The 21,588-nt window shown below is 46.7% G+C and overlaps 1 protein-coding gene across 2 annotated transcripts; it reads left to right on the top strand.

Moving 5' to 3' along the window:
* The first annotated feature begins 1,620 nt into the window (after positions 1–1,620).
* Positions 1,621–21,358, top strand: LOC134303069 (serine/threonine-protein kinase PAK 3). 2 transcript variants are annotated; one of them, XM_062988326.1, is made up of 16 exons: positions 1,621–1,821; positions 8,431–8,616; positions 9,234–9,334; positions 9,447–9,600; positions 10,387–10,424; positions 11,899–11,961; positions 14,472–14,621; positions 15,475–15,655; positions 15,930–15,993; positions 16,634–16,682; positions 16,778–16,890; positions 17,626–17,743; positions 18,423–18,522; positions 18,664–18,860; positions 19,008–19,145; positions 19,296–21,358. In XM_062988326.1, the coding sequence occupies exons 2-16, from the start codon at positions 8,445–8,447 to the stop codon at positions 19,383–19,385; spliced, it is 1,728 nt and encodes a 575-aa protein (XP_062844396.1). In that variant the 5' UTR covers positions 1,621–1,821; positions 8,431–8,444; the 3' UTR covers positions 19,386–21,358. The 2 variants fall into 2 exon arrangements, with proteins under 2 accessions (XP_062844396.1, XP_062844397.1); XM_062988327.1 differs by lacking the exon at positions 11,899–11,961.
* The last annotated feature ends 230 nt before the right edge of the window (positions 21,359–21,588 follow it).

Genomic DNA, 21,588 nt, shown 5'->3' with positions numbered 1-21,588 from the left:
TGAGGGAGGGGTGCTATCGAACCGATCCTGTTTATGGGCACAGAGAAGTCACGGCCCGTAGAACTCAGGTTCACGTCCCTCACGCTGCTGAATCCTTTTCCCGTTTCCTCGTAGCTCCATCCTTCCATCAGTCAGACGGAGGGTTCATTTTGGGTCCCCCCCTCCTCGCCCCCCTCGCCTCGACATCACGGGCAGATGCTGCAGCCGACAGCCAATCACAGCTGAGCGAGCGGTAAAAAGATGACATCATAGGCAAATGAGGGCCGGTAGGAGCAGGTTTTCGGTTTGGCGTCGCCGCTCGCAGTGGAATCCAGAGAGATGCAGGAGAGCCGAGATCAATCAGCAAAGTTCCGGAATTCTGTTTCCTTTGATCTTTAGATTGTAGACGCGGCCCGGAATTTAGATTTTGGGAGTTTGGACCTAATGTAAGTGAGGCAGGAATAAAAAAGGTACACGGAGGGTGAGGATGAGGAACTACGGTTCTAAACTTTAGGGTCGGCACCCCACATGGGGTCTCTCACCGTGCAGACGGGGTCGCTAGAGACTTACAAAAACTGTCTGTTACAAAAAAATCCTAATTCTTTTAATTATTTTAAGATTTTAATTATTTAATTATTTAACTATTTATTTTTGTTTAAATTTGATTAATTCATTAATTTATTTATTTTTTTTTCCTCCTCGTTCCTAATCAATCCAGTCGTGGTTTTATTATAGTTTCTGCCTCCACCCTTATCGGGGAGGGCAGAGGCGGTCATTTGCCCCCTCCCACACGTGCAGCCGGCACTTCTTTTCACCTGTGAGGGGCGGGGTCTGACACAAATAGAGAGCCAATCACTGCCGTCCACGATCAGCCGCCCAGGTACAGCTCAGGCACCTCGAGCGGTCAGCAAAGGCCGCACTTACACATCAACTGTCTTTGGACTATCAATTGAAAGGTTGGGAGTTCAAATCCCAGCTCTGCCATGCAGCCACTGTTGGGCCCTTGAGCAAGGCCCTTAACCCTTTCTTTTCCATCTCCAGGGGTGCCGTAACATGGCCGACCCTGCGTTCTGACCCCCAGCTTCCAAAAGCAACCTGGGATATACAAAGAAAGGATTTAGCTGTACTGTACATCTGTATATGTATATATGACAAATAAAGACGTTCTTCCCAACAGGCACACTCCAGAATCCTAAACGTGGAAGCCTTTTTCAAGTTGAGGAAATTGGGGGGTGGTTTGGACTCCAGACTCCATAATTATGCACTTGGTTTTGGAATAGGACGTCCAACAAGCTTGCAATCAGGCGTCCACATACTTTTAGTCGTGTATGCAGAGTATAAATCTGAATCAGGTCAGGTTACGACGTTTCCTCAGGACGTGTAGAAATGCTTGTCTGTGGTAACTGCAGGCGTGTTCCTTTAAATAAATGCGACCGGAGGAACAAAACGCTCTCCCTGCCCGTCTGTGAACCAGCAGACCAATTGGGGCAGAACCCTCCTCCCTCCCGTTCCTCCCCTCCGGCAGCTGCCCCCATTAGTATGCGTCCCGTGAGCCAATGAGATCTCCAGGACGGGGTGACATCACGGGCTAGGGAACAGCAAGCAGCCAGTGGAGCAGGAGCCAGGCAGTGCAGCTCTGAGGGGTCAGGAACCGGTCTGACGGGGGAATGGAGCCGAGCTGTGTGTCGTAGGAACGCACACACACACACACACACACACACACGTACTGGCACACTCGCATACGCGCCCGCACGCGCCACCGCCGGGGCCCAGGAGGATGAGCGCACGGCACGCGAGGAGCCACGAACACACCCCGGCTGAGAGGATCAGGACATGTTTCGGGTAGGAGATCGGTTCTCTGCTTCTGTTGTAGATGGAGAGAGGGAGCGCAGGGGAGACGGGAGGAGGAGGAGGGGAGGGAGGTGAGAGGTATGAGGAGCAGGAGGAGGAGGAGGGGGGTTCTTGTACCTCTTCCCCTCTAGCGTTGGGCCTCGGAGAAGAAAAGATGGATGAAGGGAGCGAGGGTTCGAGGCGGAGTGAAGGGCAGCTGTGTGGATGTGTGAGGACTGTGTGTGTTGTCAGTGCCGCCTCATCCGGATACATAATGCCTCTCTGTTAGTGTGTGTGTGTGTGCGGGTGTGTGTGTGTGTGTGCGGGTGTGTGTGCGCTGCTATAGAATGGAAGCAGCTGCAGCGTGTACACGGTAACAAAAAAAGAGGAACGGCTATTTCGAGGAACGTCGAGGTGTGGGCGAGTGGGGCGGCGTCGGATACGAGAACGGATCCACGGATGGGTGGAGGATCTCGGGGGTGAGTGGATGATCGTGGGGGTGAGTGGATGAATGTAGGGATGGATGAATGGATGAACGTGGGGATGGATGGTTGGATGGATGGATGGATGCTTGTGGAGGAGATGAAGCTCTTTGTTATCGTTCCTCTGGTCTCGGGCCTCCTTGCTCCGACCCGACTTCATTTTTTTTTTTTCAAAGCATGATTGATTTTTTTTGCCCTGTCAAGTCAGCGCAGGCGCACCACACACACACACACACACACACACACACACTAGGCCGTGTCTGGTGTTGCTTTCCGCTCGGAGCTGCGAGGCTCTTTAATGATTGAAGCGATGCCCCGTGTGATCGCTCGGCGTCTGACGGTTTTTTGTCCGGATCCGTGTGATCAGCTCTTTGATGCTTTGTGGTTTAAAAAAAACGGGGGTTTCTTTCTCGCCTGGCAACCTCTAAACAAATGACAATGCAAAGCTCACTTGACTGTAGACAGTGTCACCCATGTCTTGTTTTTTTGGTGCTATCTGGTGGTGCATACAGTGATAGTTTGGGATGCATTTTCAGAAGACCACTGTTCCACATACTTGGTAAAGCGTGCGGTCGAATGTGCTCTATTTATAAGGGCACAGAGAAGCAGGCAGCTGTGGTCAGTTATAATCAGTGATGAGGAATCAGGGGGTCGTGAGACGATGCTGAATGACACCAGCGGTTTAATCATCTGTCGGATTTTGAAAGTTGTCGAATATTCAGGAAAGTATTTTTTGGTCATTCCCAGTTTAGTCGTAGCCAGTTCCTCTTCCTCTGCTAGAGTCCCCGATAGTGTTTAAGGAGGGTATATTCTCCAGACACGCCCTCCCTCCGACACGCGTGCGCTCCACCGACCCCTTCTTATTCACCCGTACTGTACAGGTGCATTGATCTACAAATCTAGGGTCCTTACACAGCCTCAAAGACCCCGCCCACTTTTTAGTCATGTCTTTTCCCACCCAGCAGACTAGCAGCCAATCATGTCCACTAGGCGGCGCCCAGTCGACTGATAGCAGAGCTGAGAGTTGAACTCTGAGAGTTCAGAACCCCAGAGCTGGTGTGCTAGCAGAATATCCCGCTGCTCCACCTGGGTGCTGCTTACAGCAGGAAAACCCTGGACAGATCACCAGTCCACCGCAGGGCTTATAGCCAGTGTCTGTACAGATGCCCGGCCGGCTGACAGCACCACCCGACCCTAATCTCAGAGGTGGTGGGTTGGCGTAATAACATCATCCACACCACCTGAGCGTCCCAGAAATTTTCGGTGCATCGTTTGGATCCTGAAAGCTGCAGCCACAATCGTACCAGAGTCGCCCTGTACCGGGAGTCATGAGAACACAGGTCTCAGGTCTCAGCCAAGGGTTCTGCAGCCGGCCCGCACAGGCGTCTGTTCTCAATCAGGTTCATGTTTTAATAACAGAACCGGAGAAATAAAAGCTGCATCATGCACACGAGTGTCAGCAATAGTGCTGCATCATCGGTTCACACCACCCACGCACTCCCAGCGTACTCCAAACACTCCGGTATACACATCCAGGGTCCAGCATTAGCTGCTTATAACTCTGCAGCAGCAGTTTAGGGAAGGTCCTTCCCTGTTCCAGCATGAAGAAAAGCTCCAGCGTCCTGCACAGAGTCCTGACCTCAGCTCCACTCAACAGCTCTGGGATGAACCGGAACACTGACTGATCGATCAGCGCCCACAATACAAAGGCTGTCATCTTATGTTGAATGCGCACAACAGTGCCCAACAGTGGCAACCTTCTGCTTACAAGTCCAGTATCTTAACCGCTAGGCTACACCTGCCCTTCAGCTCATGTTCAGTTCAGTTCATGTAGAGTTTATATAGAGTTTGTATAGAGTTTGCTCTGGTTATGCATAGATCGTGTGTAAGGGTGTGTGATGTGTGTGGTGTGTGTGGTGTGTGTGATGGGTCTGCATACACTTATCTCACACACACAGACACACACTCTTCTAGGAAGTAGCTTCAGCTGTGTGTGTGTGTGTGTCTGTGTGAGCGTTTCCACTTATACAAAGTGTTCAATAAAATGTCCAGGGTTCAAGCCTCAGAACTGCCAAGCTGCTATTGTTGGGCCCTTTAATGAGGCCCCTAGCTGAGATCCAGGGTTTGAATCTTGGGTGTGTTATCAGCCGGTCAGGCATCCACACAGACACAGTGTGAACAGCCTTTAGAAGGCGGACTAACGCACACCAGCGGTGATTCTTTCTGCTGACAGATGTGCCATGAATGAGGGAGGGAAGGTCGGATTGGGTTTCTCCCACACTGCCGCTGTAACAGCGCCTCCTGCTGCCAGTAGAGACGTTTCAAAGGTGCAGGTGCTAGTCTGCGGCTCTTCTCAGCCAGCAGGAGGTGGTGTGAGGGGATACATCCATCGCCGTAACCATGGAGACGCTCACATCATTTAGATTACACATTCACAATGTTTCCTCCCAATTTAGTCATATCCAATTCCCTGATCCTGTTTTACCCCTCCGGCAGTCCCACCCTCGGACCAGCAGATCGTCGTCTGTAAAGGCGCCCGGCCTGCTGGTATTTTGAACTCAAGAGCTCAAGATGTCAGCAGTGGTCAGGGTCACGGTGTGTCCACGATGCAGCACCGCTGGGGATTCGAACCCTCGAGCCCAGCACAAGTGGGTGAGCGTAATTTACCACTGTGCCACCCGGTAAATGAGTCTTCCTCGAGTTTAGCATCAGGCGAGGGTGTTTTAAACGCTAGTGCAGAGGTAGCGGCTAATCCCCAGTGTGTTTGATTTCCACAACTGTAGCGTAGCAGCCTGTAGGCGTCAGGTTGCTAATGCTAGCCAGGCAGAAACCTTGTAACCCTTAGTAACCCTGATTAGCGGCTAACACACACAGTGTTGGGATGAAACGTGTGGAACTGTGGGATCAGGCATGAGTGAGTGTGTGGTGCAGGGATAGGCTTTGGACCCACCACAACCCTGATCAGTAAGCTGGAATATTTAACCCTGGAGCTCAAACGTTTACAGCATTTAACGGGTGATTTCATCCAAAACAACGTACAACTGTGACTGAATACAGTTCAAGCAGAAGAGGGTTAAGGGCCGTGCTCAGGGGCCCAACGGTGGTGGCTTGGCAGTGGTGGTAGGGCTTGAACAGGCAACCTTCTGATTACTAGTTTAGTACCTTAATCACTGAGCTAGCACTGAAACCTTTGTCCCGGATGTTTTTGGACTGAAACCAATATCTTTGGTACTGGTACTGGAACCTTCAGTTCTGGATCCTGATTCATTTGGTTCTGGAACATGATTTGTTTAGTTCTGGAACTGGATTCATTTGGTTTTGGAACCTGATTTGTTTGGTTCTGGAACCTGATTTGTTTGGTTCTGGAACTGGATTGGTTTGGTTCTGGAACCTGATTCATTTGGTTCTGGAACCTGATTCATTTAGTTCTGAAACCTGATTAGGGCGCGGTATATTGCAGGGGGGCCCAAGCTGACCCATTAAAACTGTTCTTTAGGTGTGAATGTTTATATGTGAGTGAGTGAAGTTGGACTCCAGGGGCCCTGACTGGAAGTGGGTGTAGGCTGGTGTAGGTTGGAGTAGGTTGGACTGTGCAGCATCCAGGGGCTCCAAACATCTGGGTTCGTGTCCCCATCACACAAACACAAAAGGACGTGACGGACACTGTACTGACTCTGTAAGAGCATTGGGATGGGGGGGGGGGTCTTGCTAAATCTGGGTCAGGGAGTACACACACACACACACACACACACACACACAGATAGATGTTACCATGTCTGCATTAAACTAAACTAGATGTTCACTACAGTTCGCTCTGTATTACTGTGTTATTATCACTGTACTAACACATCAATTTATATAAATAGAATATCATCAAATAGAATTATATTTTTAATTTTTATAGTATTTTATTAATTTTTATTAAAAGTATTATTATATTACATTTTTATTAGCAGTAGTTGTAAATTTATTGTTTTTATAGTTCACAGTAACAGTTCCTGGTGCTTAAATTCTGGTGCTGGAGGATCTTGGGAACTTTTATTTGGCTGTGGCTGAATTTTTCAAATAGGAGCGGTGTGTGGGTGTGTGAGAGAGTGTGAGTGTATGAGTGTGTGTGTGTGGGGGTGAGTGTGTATTTTGAGTGTGTGTAAGAGTGCGGGTGAGTGTGTGTGTGTCTGAGTGTGTGTGTGTGTGTGTGGGGTTGGGGGGATTTTTCCAGCTGGATGGATGATCGGATGATTCCTGGGTGTGTGAGGACAAAGTATTTTTGCAGCTGGCGTATTCACGTGTGTGTGTGCGTGTGTGTGTGTGTGTGTGTGTGTGTAGCACATTTATTTGTGTTAATATTTTGAAGGTGACTGTGGATGTAATTGAATTGTATTTTTCCACCACTCACCAGGCGTCCGTATACTTTTGGCCCTGTGGTGTGTTAGTTTGATGTGACCTGGATGAACACGTGAGAGATGAACGGATGATGAAGGTTTGAGGACGTGGATGATGATGAGGAGGAGGAGGAGGAGTGTGTTTTTTTCACACAGGGATGCGAACACATGACCCACCCAGCAGCTCGTGTTACACTCCTGTTCTCACACTGCAGTCCGTTAGAGGAACACAAGAGTTCATAAATAAATGGACGCGGGCGCGGCTGCTCTGATGTGGCCGCTCCATTCTACTGTTGTTTTTATTCTTAAATTGTTTATGGTTGCCACGGAGACTTCAGGTTCAGGTTTCAGGTCCTTTGTGTGTGTGTGTGTGTGTGTGTGTGAGAGAGAGTGTGTGTGTGTTTTGTAAAGCACTTGGCAGACACTTTTATCCAAAGCAACCAACAACTGATACCCAGTACAATTCAAACAACTTAAAATAAAGGGACCAGCAGTGCTCAGGGGCCCAATGGTGTTTAAAAGCCCAACGGTGCTCAGGGGCCCAACGGTGGGAGTCTTGTGGTGGAGTCTGAACCCTCAACTCAAACAAACATGCAGCACTTCATCCACTAATCCACCACTTTACTACACTACAGTGTGTGTGTGTGTGTGTGTGTGATTCTGTACATTCTGCTTATGTGGAACTGAGGGGCCTTGAACCATCACACACAGCCACACCCTTTTTCTGCTTTCATATGATAAGCACTAAAGCCTCTGTGCGCTGACGGTTCCGCTTTAGACGCTTTTTAAAGTTTTTTCTTCCACCAAACTGTGTCCTTATGGACCTCACACTCATAACAGGACAGGAAGGGCCTTCCCCAAACTGTTACCACATAGTTGGAAGCATTTACATCATTGATTTTCCTGAAACTCCTGATTTTGATTTTATTTTGGGTTGTTTACACACTTTTGGTCGTGTAGTGTCATTTGAAGAAACTCAATGTTTCAGTGAATCGTTCCAATTGACTCAGTAAGGAGTCGACTCTTTTAGCTCCAAACGGTTCGTAGTTTAGTAGCATTACAAGTTCTTAATCAACTCAGACATGCTGTGTCATGATTCATGATTCATTGTTTGTGTCTGTCTGTACTGTACAATTCAACTCTACCTTTAAATAAACAAAATAATGAATTATATTCTTTAACATTCAACATTTTCTACATAAATAAATAAATGAATTGGAAGATTTCAGTACAATTCATTAATCCATTTTTAGTCCTGATTTACTGAATACATTAGGACCCAATTTTGTTTATATAAACTCTGATTCTTTTACTGATTCTGATTCCAATTAAAATTCTGATACTGATTTTAATTCCAATTCTGATTCTTATATTAAGTTTAAATCTGACTCTGATTGCTCTTTTAATTCTGATACTTATTCTGATTCTTTTACTTATTCAAAACATTAATTCTCATTTTTAGGCCAAGTATAAATCCAATTCTGATTCCAACTGATTTCAAAGATTCTTATAATGATTCTGATTCTGATTAATTTCCAATTCTGATTCTTTTACTGAATAAATCTCCAAATTTTGATGCTTATACAGTATATATAAACAAATCTGATATAAACTCTGATTCTTATACTGATTCTGATTCCAATTTCAATTTTAATATTAATTCTAATTTTAGTTCTGATTTCAGTTTGGTTCTGAGTGTTTCTCTCTGTTTATTTACCCGTGTGTGTGTGTGTGTGTGTGTGTGTGTGTGTGTGCAGATGAAGGGCTGAAGATGTGCGATAGTGTGGATGTTGAGGAGAAACCTCCTGCCCCCCCCATGAGAATGAGCAGCAGCTCTCGCGACTCTACGTCTGTCCTGCACTCGTCCAAACCGCTGCCCATGGCTCCAGAGGAGAAAAACAAAAAAGCTCGCCTTCGGTCTATCTTCCCCGGGGGGGACAAAAGTAAGACACGTACATAACACACACACACACACACTCACAATACACACTACACACAATACACAACACACACTACACACATGTGCATAATAATAATGGTATGAAAAATCAAATCTTGATAAGAGCTGTAGGAGCCACACTGATGGTACCAGCACTGCCTGGGGTTCGGGGGTTTGAATCCCAAGCTGGGCTCACAAATACCTAACCACTGCAGAGACACACACCAGTGCGCTCTCAGTGCAGCTCCTAAGCCCAGATAAATAGAAGGGTTGCATCAGGAGGAGCATCCGGCATAAAAAAACGATTTTATCAACATTTTATTTGTCTGCATGATGAGCTACAGAAATCTGAGGTGCACAGCGCCTCCTGCTGTTGGCTCCAGGTATCAGTAGGAGTGGTGGAGGAATACAGAGAGTGTAGCATGTCTTCCATACATGTTAAAGCTCTCTGTAGGAATCCACCACTGTCTGGTGAAAAGAAGCGGTTGGTGGTGTAGTTCAACTAACAGAGGTCTGAGAGTGTGCAGAGGAATCGAGTATATCCAAATCGAACAATGCAAGGATGTGACATGCAAAGTGATTGATGTGTGTGTGTGTGTGTGTGTGTGTGTGTGTGTGTAGCGAATAAGAAGAAGGAAAAGGAACGTCCTGAGATTTCTCTACCATCCGATTTCGAACACACCATCCACGTCGGCTTCGACGCAGTAACAGGAGAGTTCACTGTAAGTTCTGTGTGTGTGTGTGTGTGTGTGTGTTTATAAATGTGTGTGTTCTCAGCTGTGTACTAAACCATCAATTTCCCTCTCTCTCTCTCCCACACACACACATGGACAGGGCATCCCGGAGCAATGGGCTCGACTGCTGCAGACGTCCAACATCACGAAGTTGGAGCAGAAGAAGAATCCTCAGGCTGTCATAGACGTTCTCAAGTTCTACGACTCCAAAGAGACGGTCAACAACCAGAAATACATGAGCTTCACGTCAGGAGGTAACACACACACACACACACACACACAGACACACGTGTCCACATACTTTCGGTCACGTATAGACCCTCCCAAATCTTCTTCACACAGACTCTTAGAGAAATGACCGTGGTACAGTAGTCTACTGGGTGGAGCTTTGGGTTATAAATCAGAATCCAGGCTCTGCTATGCAGCCACTGTTGGGCCCCTGAGCAAGGCCCTCAACCCTGTCTGCTCCAGGGCCGCCATACAAGGACCCCAGCTTCCAAACATGCTGGGATATGTAGGGAGAATGTACACGTGTATCTGTATACAAGACAAATAAAGGGTTTGGTGAGTTGGATGTGCTGAATCTGTCAATCCAATTAGTCTGGGATGAACTGGAATGCCCACTGTGATCCAGGCCCTACTGCCTGACTGTACTAATCTCCCTGTGGCTTAATGGAAGTGAGCAGAGGTCAAGTTCTAGTCAAATTCTAGTGGAAAGAGGAACCGAGTGTATGCAAATGAAGGACACGGGTTTGCATGTGGTGTTCAAGTGCCGGGCGTCCATAAACATTCGGCCCTGTAGTGTAAACACACACGCCGTAGACTGTATTAACACAGTATCACACACACACACACACACACACTGGATCTGGTGTTAGTATTTACAGCCTGTAAATGACCCAAACCAGGTACTGATTCAGTTCTGAACGGGTGTATGTATGTGGTTATGGGTGTAACGTGGCTACAGCTCTCAGCCAATCAGAATTCAGCGAGCTGTGTTTACGTTAGGAATCTAACCCGCTGTGGTTTTTGTCCTGCAGATAAATCGGCTCACGGCTACATCGCTGCCAACACGCTGGTAAGATCCTCTTCCATTTCTACTGTGTTTCATTTCCGTTTCACCCCGGTTTGATTTGAACCGACTGATTCGGCTCCATGAATCACCTGATTCATGATTCACTGAGATCACATCCCTAAACTCCCTAAACCCCTAAACCCCTTCCTCCTGATCATCACACTCACACGGTGCCACCCGCTCGGTCAAGCGCTCGCAGACAGAATCGGCCGTGTCTGAGGAGGGGAGGGCAGACGGGGAATCACGTGCAGTTTCGTGGCAGCAGTGACTCCTGCTGTCCGCTCGAGGCGATGCGCGTGTCAGAGGTAGCGTGTGCTAGTCTGGCTATTTACAATCTCTAAAGTATTAAAGTTATTAGACAAGAACTCAGGGCGTGTCCTGCACAGTTATCTGTGACGTGGCCCCGGCGGGATCTTGAGGAGTTATTAATGCACTGTAAATTATTTACACGGTGATTAAATTATAATGATTATAATGAAGGTGAATATAAAATATTAAAAACCTGCAGCATCATGTTCTGTTAGTTCTTGTAACTGCTTTTCAGTGTGCATTTCACTGCACTCACTGCATTCACTGCATTCAATACACTCACTGCGCTCACTGCACTGTCCTTTCAGTCTACATTCACTGCATTTACTGCAGGATCACTGCACTACACTCGCGGCTTTTACTGCATTCAACACACTCACTGCCTTCACTGCAGTTACTGCACTCACTGCATTCACCGTGGTCACTGTGGAAGTCAAGTCAAGTCAACTTTATTTATATAGCGCTTTTTACAGTAGACATTGTCTCAAAGCAACTTTACAGAATCCAAGACCAACAGACCAAAACCCCCTGCACACTGCATTCACCGGATTCACTATGCTTCCTGAACTCACTGCGCCCACTGCATTCACTATGTTCACTGTGCTCACTGCATTCTATACACTCACTGCACTGTCCTTTCAGTCTACATTTACTGCATTGACTGCATTCAATACGGTCACTTCATGCACTATGGCCACTTCTTTCATTGCATTTACTGCGCTTAGTGCACTCACTGTGTTTACTGCGCTCACCGCATTTACCGCATTCATTGCATCTCCTGAACTTGCTAAGCTCACTGTGTTTACTGAACTCACTAAACTCACTGCAGTCACTAAACTCACTATTCACTACGCTCACAGCACTCACTGCACTTACTGCATTTACTGCACTCACTGCACTACATCCTGTTTTATTTATGGCTGCACATTAAAATGAAAGCAGAAGGAAATGCAGCTCTGATTTTCCAAATTAATGGAACGTTTAATAAGTCTTGTCATAAACGTCCATTTCCTTCCTCGTCCTTCCTCGTCCTCCCTCGCCCCACCTCATCCTCCCTCTTCCCTCCTCATCCTCCCTCTTCCCTCCATGTCCTCCTGTTTGTGCTTGTTTGAATGCTGTGCGTCTCTGTGCTGAGTTATAAATGATCCTCCCGTTCTCGATCACTCAGAACCGCCTCCTGTCCTCCGGGCCGCCGCTCAGCCTTAGAACCTGCAGCGCTTTATACGACAAGGTAAAATCTGTTTCTATTTGAATCTGTTTCCTCTCATCTGGCACTAACACCTGACTGAACTTTCCCTGCTCACCATCATCCAGTCTGTGCCCCGCCCCGCCCCGCCCCGCCCGCCGAGAAACTCCGATACGACAGGTCCAGTTTCCTGCTCCGGTCGCCCATCAACTATTTATAACTCAGACGCTCCAGATGCTTTCAGAGCCTGAAATATTGATTAGCGCTCGAGCAGATAAAGAGATTATTAATGGACGTTCGGTTTAATCTTTAATTATTAGGACCAGTCGACGGGTTCGAGCCTGACCCCCTCACTGAGATCGAAGCTAATTCAGACAGCCGGCGATTTTCCCCTCCTGTAGCCTGAATCGCTGATCGCTCGTCGCCCTGCGTTCACACCGGAAGCATCATCTTCGCATGTGGGTGTTTGGTTGCCACGGTTTAACAGACGCCGTGTTTGAATGGTGGGCGCTGATCGATCAGTCGGTGTTCCGGTTCATCCCAGAGCTGTACAGTGGGGCTGAGGTCAGGGCTCTGTGCAGGACGCTGCAGCTTCATGGTTTGTGCACAGGGGAGCGAATCTGTGAACATCTACTGTGCTCACACCGTCCATAGTGTGTGTGTGTGTGAGTGTGTGTGTGTGTGTGTGTGAGTGTGTGTGTGTGTGTGTGTGTTTCCTGACGGTTGGCGTTGTGTTTAAACGTGAAACCGGTTGAGTGAGTTTCCTCTCTCAGACGTGAGATATTAGAAACGGTTCTGTTTCGTTATCACCGCCGGCGCCTCATCATTCATCAGAATCACACACAATCACACCTGAGTTTATTAATTAATGACATCAAACACTCTTTGATGTCAAACTTCAAAGGAATTCTGCATTAAAATCATATAAAAGTTCCCAGTACAGAAATGCGCTCGCTCTTATTTACATTCATAGTTTCATTTTCTGCTCCGCGAGCACCACGCCCACACAGACACAAACACCACACCACCAAAAGTATTGGGACGCCACCTTTAATGACTGAATTCATGTTTTTCATACACAACAGTCACTACCAGGTGTAATAAATCAGTCATATAAAGGGAATGCTATGTGTGAAGAAAAGCTCCAGTGTCCTGCACAGAGCCCTGACATCAGCCCCACTCAACAGCTCTGGGATGAACCGGAACACCGACTGGTCAATCAGCGCCCAGCCACAAATTCCCACAGACACACTTCAAACTCTTGTGAGAAGAGACTGAGATCACTCTGTTTTAATACTGTTTGTTTTTTAAATGGGCAAGTTGTAGCCTAGCAGTTAAGGTACTGGACTAATAATTAGAAGATTGCTGGTTCAAGCCCCACTACTGTCAGGTTGCCACTCTTGGGCCCTTGAGAAAGGCCCTTAACCCTCAACTGCGCAGACTGTAAACTGTCACAGTACTGTAAGTAGCCTAGGCGTCCGAGTACTTTTGGCCGTATGTTGTATGATTTTTAGAGCTTTAAGGCGTACGGAGGAACACACTGTACTCTCTATATTCCTCGTCTACTCATGTCGGCACCTCAGTTACACACTAGAAGTCACTGGTACCATGCCAGGGAGGCGAGTCCAGGTCCGGATCATCACACCCAGTCTCTACCAGGCTGGTGGCACCATTAACACTTGCCCATTCTCATGCCCATGCATTTTTACATTTCATGCGCTTCATCCTGACCAGGGTCGCAGTGGGTCAGTGGTGCCAGCAGGGAATATGAAGCGGCTAGGGCGACGATTATTGGGCGAGGGCAATTAACTGCAGCCAATCCACCTTCTGCATGTTTCTGTTTGGACTGGCATAACATGAGGATATCTATGCTAACGAAAGGAGAACATACAAAACTCCTAACAGACAAAGACCAAAAAATTAGGCAGCAGTAAAAACTGTGATCAGTGTGAATACACTGTAAGGCCAAAAATATAAGGACACCGCTCCTAATTTTTAAGTTATAGGTGTATAAGTGCTTTGTGGAAACAGTTTGGGGAAGGCCCATTCCTGTTTCAGCATGACTGCACCCCTGTGCACAAAAGTAAGTCCATGAAGATATGGCTTAATTAGTAGTGCTGAACTCAATCCGTTCGGCATGAATTGGAACGTTGATCGTGAGGCAGGCCTTTTGAATTAAGAGGTCATACATGCTCATGAACAGGTGTCCACATACTTTTGGTCATATAGTGCATGATATGATACAATATGATAGGTCTGTTACTCTTGTACGTGGCTCCAGACCCACCACAACCCTGATCAGGATGAAGCGCTACATGAAGATGAAATAATGAAAGAATAAACGAATAAACACGGAAAGACTGTTGGAAAGTCTGAAGTCCCCTTAATCAAGGGGGAGTGGAGACGGTGGTTTAGAGCTGGATTGGAACACAGTCATGATTAAAGCTGTGGTGCTGCCCCCTGGTGGTGGAATCAGTTTTTGTTTATTCAAGAGCTACAGTATTAACGTCGTTGTCTTTGTGTGTGTGTGTGTGTGTGTGTGTGTGTGTGTGTAGCAGCAGGGTGCTAAAACGGCGTCCGAGCCCCCCATCGCCCCTCCTGTGTCTGAGGAGGAGGATGAGGAAGAGGAGGAGGAGGACGAAGATGAAGAGGAGGACGATGAGGTGCCACCCATCATCGCGCCCAGACCAGAGCACACTAAATCTGTGAGTGTGTTTTTTTTTGCCTAACAGACATGGAGTGCCACGCCTTTTAGGGTCCCGGACTCTAATGAGACATTGCATTGCCAGGCTGGCACTGTTGGGCCCCTGAGCGAGGCCCTTACCCCTCCGTTGCTTACATTTGCATTTTATTTTCGGCATTTAGCGGCCCAACAGTGGCAACGTGGCAGTGGTGGGGCTTGAACCAGTGACCTTTTGATTACTAGTCCGGTACCTTAACCGCTGGGTATTTGGTCATGGTTGTCACAAAGTCACTTCAGATAAAAAGTCAAGTGTGAGAACATTCACTCAAAATCCTGATGCAGCAAGAAGGTCCTGGGTTCGATGCCCCCGGCAGGCGGTCCGGGTCCTTTCTGTGTGGAGTTTGCATGTTCTCCCTGTGTCCACATGGGTTTCCTCCCACAACTTCAAAGACCTGCAGTCAGGATAACTGGAGCTACTTAAAAAGTGTGTGTGTGTTCTGTGATGACCTGGCAACCTGTCCAGAGTGTCTCCTGCCCTACGCCCAATTAATTGGACCCACCGCGACCCTGACCAGGATAAAAAACAACAGAACTAAAAAACAGTATCTAAAAGAAAGCAGAAAACATTTTTTTATCCTGGTCAGGGTCTTGGAGGGTTCGGTTCCAGTGGAAAACACCTGTACAGGTCACCAAACCATCACAGGGCTTTGCCCTCGAGACGTAGTGTGGGGTTAGCGTCAGCATGTCTGTGGCGCCCGGCCGGCCGACAGCACTGCTGAGATTCGAACCCGGGTCTCAGAGGTTGTGAGGAGCGTAACAGACTGGTGTAAATTCTGCTGAACTGGTGACTGAAATCTGATATTATTTTTCCTCAGATCTACACGCGCTCCGTAATCGAACCCGCCGCAACACCTGAGCCTGTTAAAGAGGTCACGACCCCGCCCGAGTCGCAGGTTCAGCCGGAGGAAACCACCACGTCCAGCACGCTGTACCGACACACCGACCGGCAGAGAAAAAAATCCAAGATGACCGACGAGGAGATCCTCGAACGACTCCGTACGTCTGACTGGAATATGTTACTGGGTTTGTCGGGGTCGCGCTGCACCACACACACGCCGCGATGATCCACACAGGACTGTTCCGTGCTTGTGCTGGCCAGTTAAATACTGTAACATTTATACATATTATTATTGTAGTATCAGGGTTCTGATTGGACACTGGGGTCGGGCGTGTCGGGGGGGGGGGGGGGGGGGGGGGGCTGGGGGTGTTTACGCAGCCTTTGAGTTCAAACTTTCTCTCTCACTGATTTTGTTGTTTGTTTGTTTTTTAGGAAGCATCGTCAGTGTTGGGGATCCGAAAAAGAAATACACACGCTTCGAAAAAATAGGACAAGGGTAAGTATACACACACACACACACACATACACACACACACACACACACACACACGCTCACACACAATTTTTTTATTTATGGTAACGTACACTACACAGCCAAAAATATTTGGATTCCTGACCGTGAGCTCGTCCGACACCCGTTTTAAAAACAAACGGAGTGAGAAGCTGAGTGTATGGGAATTTGTGCCCAGTTAGTGAATAGGTGACAGCATTTGTCTGGCCGAACATCTAACAGACCCCCCACCCTCACATGATACAGAATAGACATTGGCATAGACGTTTTGGGGAGGGGGGGTTGTGGCGTCTGTGTTTTTCGGTTGAGAGGATTTCACAAACCGAGCAGTATACCAGCAGTTAGAGGAAAAGAGTCGCAGGACGACCTGAAAGCAGCAGGAACAGTAGTTATAGATTAGAGGAGAAATGAATCTAAACCTGGAGGTTTCAAACACATTTCAACAAGCTCATGGTCGGGTGTCCACATACTTTAGGCCAACGAGTCGATGCTTATGAGATCTGCTTGGTGAAATTACAACACAATGGATTTGAGCACTAGGGCTGGCTGAGTCCTGCCGTCCCGACCCTGCGCCCCTGGTTCTTGTTTGACCTTCAATTGTTTGACCTTCATATTTTTTTATCAGGGCGTCTGGAACAGTTTACACAGCCATCGATATCGCGACAGGACAGGAGGTGAATATTATAATATTATGTTTATTAAGTTTATAATGTTTAATTAATAATATGAGGGACACGTTCACCCCCATAAAACCTTCTCCACGTCTCAGGTGGCCATCAAGCAGATGAACCTGCAGCAGCAGCCGAAGAAAGAGCTGATCATCAATGAGATTTTGGTGATGAGGGAAAACAAGAACCCCAACATCGTTAATTATCTGGACAGGTGAGACGTGCTGTAGCGTTTTTCATTCGTTCTGTTCAGGGGCCGAAAGTCATTCAGAATGAAGGGCCACAAACATGAGCCACGTTCTTCAGCGTACTGGTGCTGTGTCACAGATCCACTTCCAAATCTGCTGGAAATTTGCTGGTCTACGTGCTGCCTCCAACGTGTGGCAACAGTTTGAGGAAGGTCCCTTCCTGCTCCGCCTTGAATGCACCCTTGTTGTCAAACTGAGCTCAATAATAAAGAGGAGGAACTTTAATGACCTGCACAGAATCATGACCTCAAAGCCACTAAACACTCTTGGGATTAATTGGAACCTTGGCTGTGAACCAGGTCTTTTCATCCAGCATTAGCCTGACCTCACAAATGCTTTTCCAAATGAATGACCATGTTTCAGAATAGGATGTCCAGCAAGCACATGGTCAGTGTCTGTGGGGATTTGCGCTCTTTTATGTGAGGTCAGGCTCTGATGTTTGACCGAAAGCCCTGGCCTGGATCAGCCTTCCACTTCAGCTAGTCACAGAACAACGGTCACACCGGGGTAGAAAAGGTCCTTCCCCAGACTGTTGCTACAAAGTTGAAAGTATATTATTTATGCCTTGTGTAGCTATAGGTGTGGCTGAAAATCCTAAACTTTACGATTAGGAGGGGTGTCCACATACTTTTGGTGATATAGAGTTTGTTTGTCGTAATCAGACTCATCTTCCTTCGTTTGTGTCTCTGTGTGTATCTCAGTTATTTAGTGGGTGATGAATTGTGGGTAGTGATGGAGTACTTAGCGGGCGGCTCTCTCACCGACGTGGTGACCGAAACCTGCATGGATGAAGGACAGATCGCTGCAGTGTGTCGAGAGGTAAGACACACACACACACACACACACACACACACACACACACACCTTACTAATGATTTACTATCACTGTTTACAAATTAACGAATAATTCAGAATAACACGCAGTTCCACTTTTAACCACCAGAAGTGCGTGTTTCTGTTAAAGTCAAACTTCACGATTCTAATTTCATTCATTCATTCATCGTCTGTTTTACCACCGCTTTAACATGGTCAGGCTCGCGGTGGGTCTTATTCGCTGGGAAGGCAGAAAATACCACAAACAGGTTGCCAGTCCATTACAGGGCAGATACACATACACACTCACACCTAGGCTGACTTTAGTGGAGTGAGAACATGCAAACTCCACACAGAAAGGACCCACACCACTCTTGCTTTGATTGTCCACTACTCTGGGAAGTGTGTCTGTGGGGATTTGTGCTCATTTATGTGAGGTTAGGCTCTGATGCTTGACCAGAAGCCCTAGGTGGAAAAGGATCAGGTTACACTGGGATAGAAAAGGTCCTTCCCCAGACTGTTGCTACAAAGACACAGAAAGGACCCACACCACAGTGAGGCGACAGTGCTACCCACCAAGCCACTGTGCCGTCCTTTGATGAGAATTTCTGCTTGAATAATCACAAATCAAAACTGTTATATATAAATACAAATGTGTGTGTGTGTGTGTGTGTGTGTGTTGCAGTGTTTGCAGGCCTTGGACTTCCTGCACTCCAATCAGGTGATTCATAGAGACATCAAGAGCGACAACATCCTGCTGGGCATGGACGGATCGGTTAAACTCAGTACGCCACACACACACACACACACACACACACACACACACACACACTCATACAAACACAAGCTCACCCATCACTTCAACCTCTAACAGTTTCTTCATCTCCCTCCCTCCCCACATCTTCCCCCCTCTGTTCAACCTGCAGCGGATTTCGGGTTCTGTGCCCAGATCACCCCGGAACAGAACAAGCGCAGTACCATGGTGGGCACCCCGTACTGGATGGCTCCAGAGGTGGTGACCCGAAAAGCCTACGGCCCGAAAGTGGACGTGTGGAGTCTGGGCATCATGGCTATAGAGATGGTGGAGGGAGAACCGCCCTACCTGAATGAGAACCCACTGAGAGTACGTGCACACACACTATCTATCTATCTATCTATCTGTCTGTCTGTCTGTCTATCCTGTTCAATAACACAGTGTGTCTTGGATGATCGTCTGTATTTCAGTATTAATTCTAAATGCAGTTGCATTTCTCTGTGTCTCCACCTGTAGGCGCTGTATCTTATTGCCACTAATGGAACTCCAGAGCTGCAGAACCCTGAACGATTATCCTCCGTGTTCAGAGATTTTCTGAACCGCTGTCTGGAGATGGACGTGGACCGCCGAGGATCTGCTAAAGAACTGCTGCAGGTAAAACTTTACACACACACACACACACACACACACACACAGACTGGAACCTTTTGCCCACACAACCCTGATCAGGATCAAACTCCAACTGTACACAAATAAATACATTTCTGAGTAAATATATCTCACGTGTGTGTGTGTATGTTGCAGCACTCGTTCCTGAAGCTGGCCAAACCGCTGTCCAGTCTGACGCCACTGATTGTAGCTGCCAAGGAAGCCATCAAGAACAGCAGCCGCTAGAAGAGCAATCACACACACACACACACACACACACACACACATATACGCACTACCAGGTTTGGCCCCAACATGCCCCCAAGACACCCAGAACCCCTGTATGGGTGTGTGTGTGTGTTAAAAGGAACCTGTCTCTCTAGAACCCGGATCATGAGAAGGAAGCACGTGTGAGCCGACTGTGTGTGTACCTGCTCAATCTGAACTGATGGATTACTGCAAGTCTGGGGTCACACACACACACCAACACGCACGAAACTGGATTCAGCTGCATGGCCCACCCTACTCTGTGTACACTGTGTGTGTGTGTGTGTGTGTGTGTGTGTGTGTGTGTAACCTACTATGCATTTTAAGAGCCGATGCGGGCCGTGAAATGAAGCCATCGCATCAGTTACACTCACCAAATGGGCATTACACAGCAAATACACACACTCGCAGATATTTACTCTCTCACACACACACGCATGCACGCATGCACACACACTTAAGGGGTGCTAATACTTTTGCCTTTGCTTCATCTGCATCTGCTCTTCAGATATACACAACGTCACAACTCGGTAACTGTAACGAGTTCAGATCTGCTGGGTACTTGCTGTGTGTGTGTGTGTGTGTGTAGCACTAAACAAACCTCAGTTTGAAGTTGTAGTCAGAGGTGGAAGCCTGCAGACGTTCGTACTGTTATTTTGTGATGATGAAGTGAGTTTGTGATCATTTATAGATTTTTACTTTTGTTTATAAATGTGGTTTCAACATTGGAAGAATTTAACGAAATAATCGATCAGTTTTAATAATAATCATCAATAATCGGATGATGAAGCCAATACCAGGTGAAGGACCGGGATGAGAAGTTAAATTAATACTGGAAAGCTGCTGCAACCCCGAATTTATTACTATTAATATACTCTCGCTGCACTGTCAGCATGAGCTTCATGCCAACCTAACCAAACAAGCTGTTCAAAAGCACAAGGTAAAATGTCTATTAGTTTAATAACTTTTACTGTTTGGGTCACAGATCGAAAATCTAGTATTGGGGGGAAAAAAGGCAAACCAACTTCTAAAGCAAACAAATAAAAGGATGCAAATAAAATAAATAAAACTAAAACGTAAGAGGAGCAGGAGGAAGAAATAATTATGAGCAGCAATATAGGTCAAATGCATCACCAATTAGCCACAGTAAAATCTAACGGCTACTTCAGGGTCAGTTGCAAATCAGATCATAACGCTGGACCCCTCGCTGCCTGTTTTGTTCCTCGTTTACAGTTCTGAGTTGTAAAATATTGGTTAAGCAAAAGTACAGATTTCGGGGTGCTCGGCTGACGCAGTGGTCTAATGCTTGAGCGTGAGATGAGATCCACCGCTGAGATGTCAAGTTCAAATTCCAGCTGTGCTATTGACCTGACCGGGGTTCCAACATGCACAATTGAAGGAGCTTGTGTATTTTTATTAGCACCCGAGCACCTCAATACTGGTGGTAATAGAAGGATGCTGCAGACACGTCGGAGAGGAATTAGCTTGAAAGATTTTGGTGTTTTCTTTTAATGGTTAGCGGAAGAACTCTGTGTTTGTGTGTGTGTGTGTGTGTGTGTGTGTGTGTGTGTGTGTGTGTGTGTTTTACCTCTGCATCTGCTCTGTATACCAGTTACTCTCTGAAAACACTGTGAAATTTCAGGAAGCTTCAATATCCTCCACAATATCGAGCCGCATGAGCGCTTTAACCTGAATTATTCACTATTAATCCACTCTCAATAATTCTGTATAATATAGATGTTATTATTTAAAGCAGGACGTGTGTGTGAGTGTGTGTGTGTGAGTGTGTGTGTGTGTGTGTGTGTGAATGTGTGTGTTTAATCATTCTGGTCTTTTTAGTATTAACTGGACTTTGGTTCATGATGTATATCCTGATTTTGCTGAGTGATCGACAATTTGTATTAATTTATATTTTCTAATTACTATATTTTTTGGTTTCTTACGTTCCCCACAATCCCATTTAGCTTCACTTTCCTAATTATGCTTTCAAAATCAATTACATCCTAATTAACACATTTAATTCAGTCCAGTTGAGGGTGAAACTGTTTAACAATCTGTGAGTGAAGCTTCTGTCATTTCTCCCACTTATAACTTGTTTGGTATAAAAGCACTTGTTTCTTTTTTAAAAACCTGATAAGACAGATAATAACTTTTTTTTTTTTTTTTAAACACTTTTTAAACT

Source organism: Trichomycterus rosablanca, chromosome 26, assembly GCF_030014385.1.
Source record: "Trichomycterus rosablanca isolate fTriRos1 chromosome 26, fTriRos1.hap1, whole genome shotgun sequence".
Taxonomy (NCBI): Eukaryota; Metazoa; Chordata; class Actinopteri; order Siluriformes; family Trichomycteridae; genus Trichomycterus; species Trichomycterus rosablanca.
Note: the sequence above shows the minus strand (reverse complement) of the source record. Positions and strands in the feature narration are given on the sequence as shown.